This window comes from Arachis ipaensis, chromosome B01 (genome assembly GCF_000816755.2).
Source record: "Arachis ipaensis cultivar K30076 chromosome B01, Araip1.1, whole genome shotgun sequence".
Classification (NCBI taxonomy): domain Eukaryota; kingdom Viridiplantae; phylum Streptophyta; class Magnoliopsida; order Fabales; family Fabaceae; genus Arachis; species Arachis ipaensis.
Window position 1 is genome coordinate 40,393,352 of NC_029785.2, and position 1,973 is coordinate 40,395,324.

General features: G+C 40.0%; 1 protein-coding gene across 1 annotated transcript; it reads left to right on the forward strand.

Moving 5' to 3' along the window:
• Positions 203–910, forward strand: LOC107605943. The gene has a single exon (XM_016307900.1). The coding sequence runs from the start codon at positions 203–205 to the stop codon at positions 908–910; it is 708 nt and encodes a 235-aa protein (XP_016163386.1).

A 1,973-nucleotide genomic window follows, 5' to 3' on the forward strand; every position in this document is an offset into this window, starting at 1 on the left:
CCCTCTTCAGAGACTCACGGCAATTTGTAAGAAATTATGACAAGTGTCAAGGAGGCAGGAACCTTCCTCACAATCACGAAATGCCACAGTAAGAGATTCTGGAGATTGAATTATTTGATGTATGGAAAATTGATTTCTTGGGACCTTTTTCACCCTCATTTTAGAACACCTACATCTTGGTGGCAGTGGACTATGTGTCTAAATGGGGGAGGCAATAACATCACCCACTTATGACACCCGAGTCATGCTGAACTTCTTGCAGAAGTACATTTTCAGTGATGGAGGTAGCCACTTTTACAATAAACAGCTGGACTCACTTCTGCAAAGGTATGGAGTCTATCACAAGGTGGAAACCCCCTATCACCCACAGACAAGTGGACAAGCTGAGGTCTCAAATAGGAAACTCAAGAGAATCTTAGAGAAGACAGTGAGTACCTCAAGAAAGGACTGGACAAGGAGACTTGATGATGCTTTCTGGGCGTACATGACAGCTTTCAATACCCCTATTAGAATGTCCCGATACCAGGTAGTCTACGTTAAAGCCTGTCATTTGCCAGTGGAGTTGGAGCACAGAGTATATTGGGTAACAAAGTTCCTGAACTTTGACATCAAAGCTGTAGGAGAGAAAAGGCTACTTCAACTGAGTGAGCTTGATGAATTCAGACACTCTTCTTATGAGAATGCCAAGCTCTACAAAGAAAAGGCCAAAAAGTGGCACGATAGAAAGATAGCTTCAAGAGTATTTGAGCCTGGCCAGAAGGTTTTATTATTTAACTCTCAACTCAAACTCTTTCTTGGGAAGCTTAAGTTAAGATGGTCAGGACCCTTCTTCGTCATTGGAGTGTCACCCTATGGTCATGTTGAACTTCAAGATAGAAACTCAGACAACAAGTTCATAGTCAATGGCTAAAGGGTGAAACACTACCTTGGAAATGAGATTGATCGCTAGAGAATCACCCATCTTCTAACATAGCAGATGTGAATGTCAAGCTAATGACAGTAAAAAAGTGCTTGTTGGGAGGCAACCCAACCATAAGTATCCTTTAGTTTGTTTAAGATTATTTCAGTTTTATTTTATTTTGATTTCAATTCATTTCATTTTTCATTAATTTCCATAGTTTTCCTAGATTTTCTAGCATTTGTGGTCATACTCAATACTCAGAACAGGGACAGGAGGACAAAAATAGAAAAACAGAACACCCTGGATGACCTACACTGTGGGCGGTAAACGCCAGGGAGGGCGTTTAGCACCACCAAAGGGTGACTTCCATACCAAATCTCCTAAATCTCACATCATATCACCCTATTTTCATTTCATATCTTTTTCATACCACATCTTTTTTATTTTATACACCCTCCATCTCCTCCATTACTCATTCTCCCCCATGTCTAAGTTATTTTCATATCCCAATATATTCTACTCATATTTTTTCTTATCATCTCACCCTTAATAAAAAATTCACTCCATAATTTTTCTCTTCCCCACTCATGACCGAATATGCATCCTCCATCCCTATAAATAGCACTTCAAGTCTCACCTCTACTCACACCTTCAATCTTTTCTTCTCTCTCACTTTCGTTCCCTCTATCTTTTTCTCTTCTCTCTACTCTTTGCTTGAGGACAAGCAAAAGTTTTAAGTTTGGTATTGGGGCGTTCCACTTTTCACTCCCCTTGAACTCTCCATGGCACCAAAGGTTGGGGAATCCTCTTCAAGAAAGAGGAAAGAAAAAGGTCCCTCAACAATACCACATGAGCTCTACCGGTTTTACACCAAGCTTGATGAGGAATATTACTACAACATCGTTAGCAAGAAGAAGGTGATACCAGAAGTGAAATTTGAATCAAAGGCTGATGAATACCCAAAAATTCAAGAACAAATTTGAATTAGGAGTTGGGAAGTTCTAGCCAACCCCATAACTAAAGTCGGAGTTCTAAAGGTCCGAGAATTTTATGCGAATCTATGGATGACAGA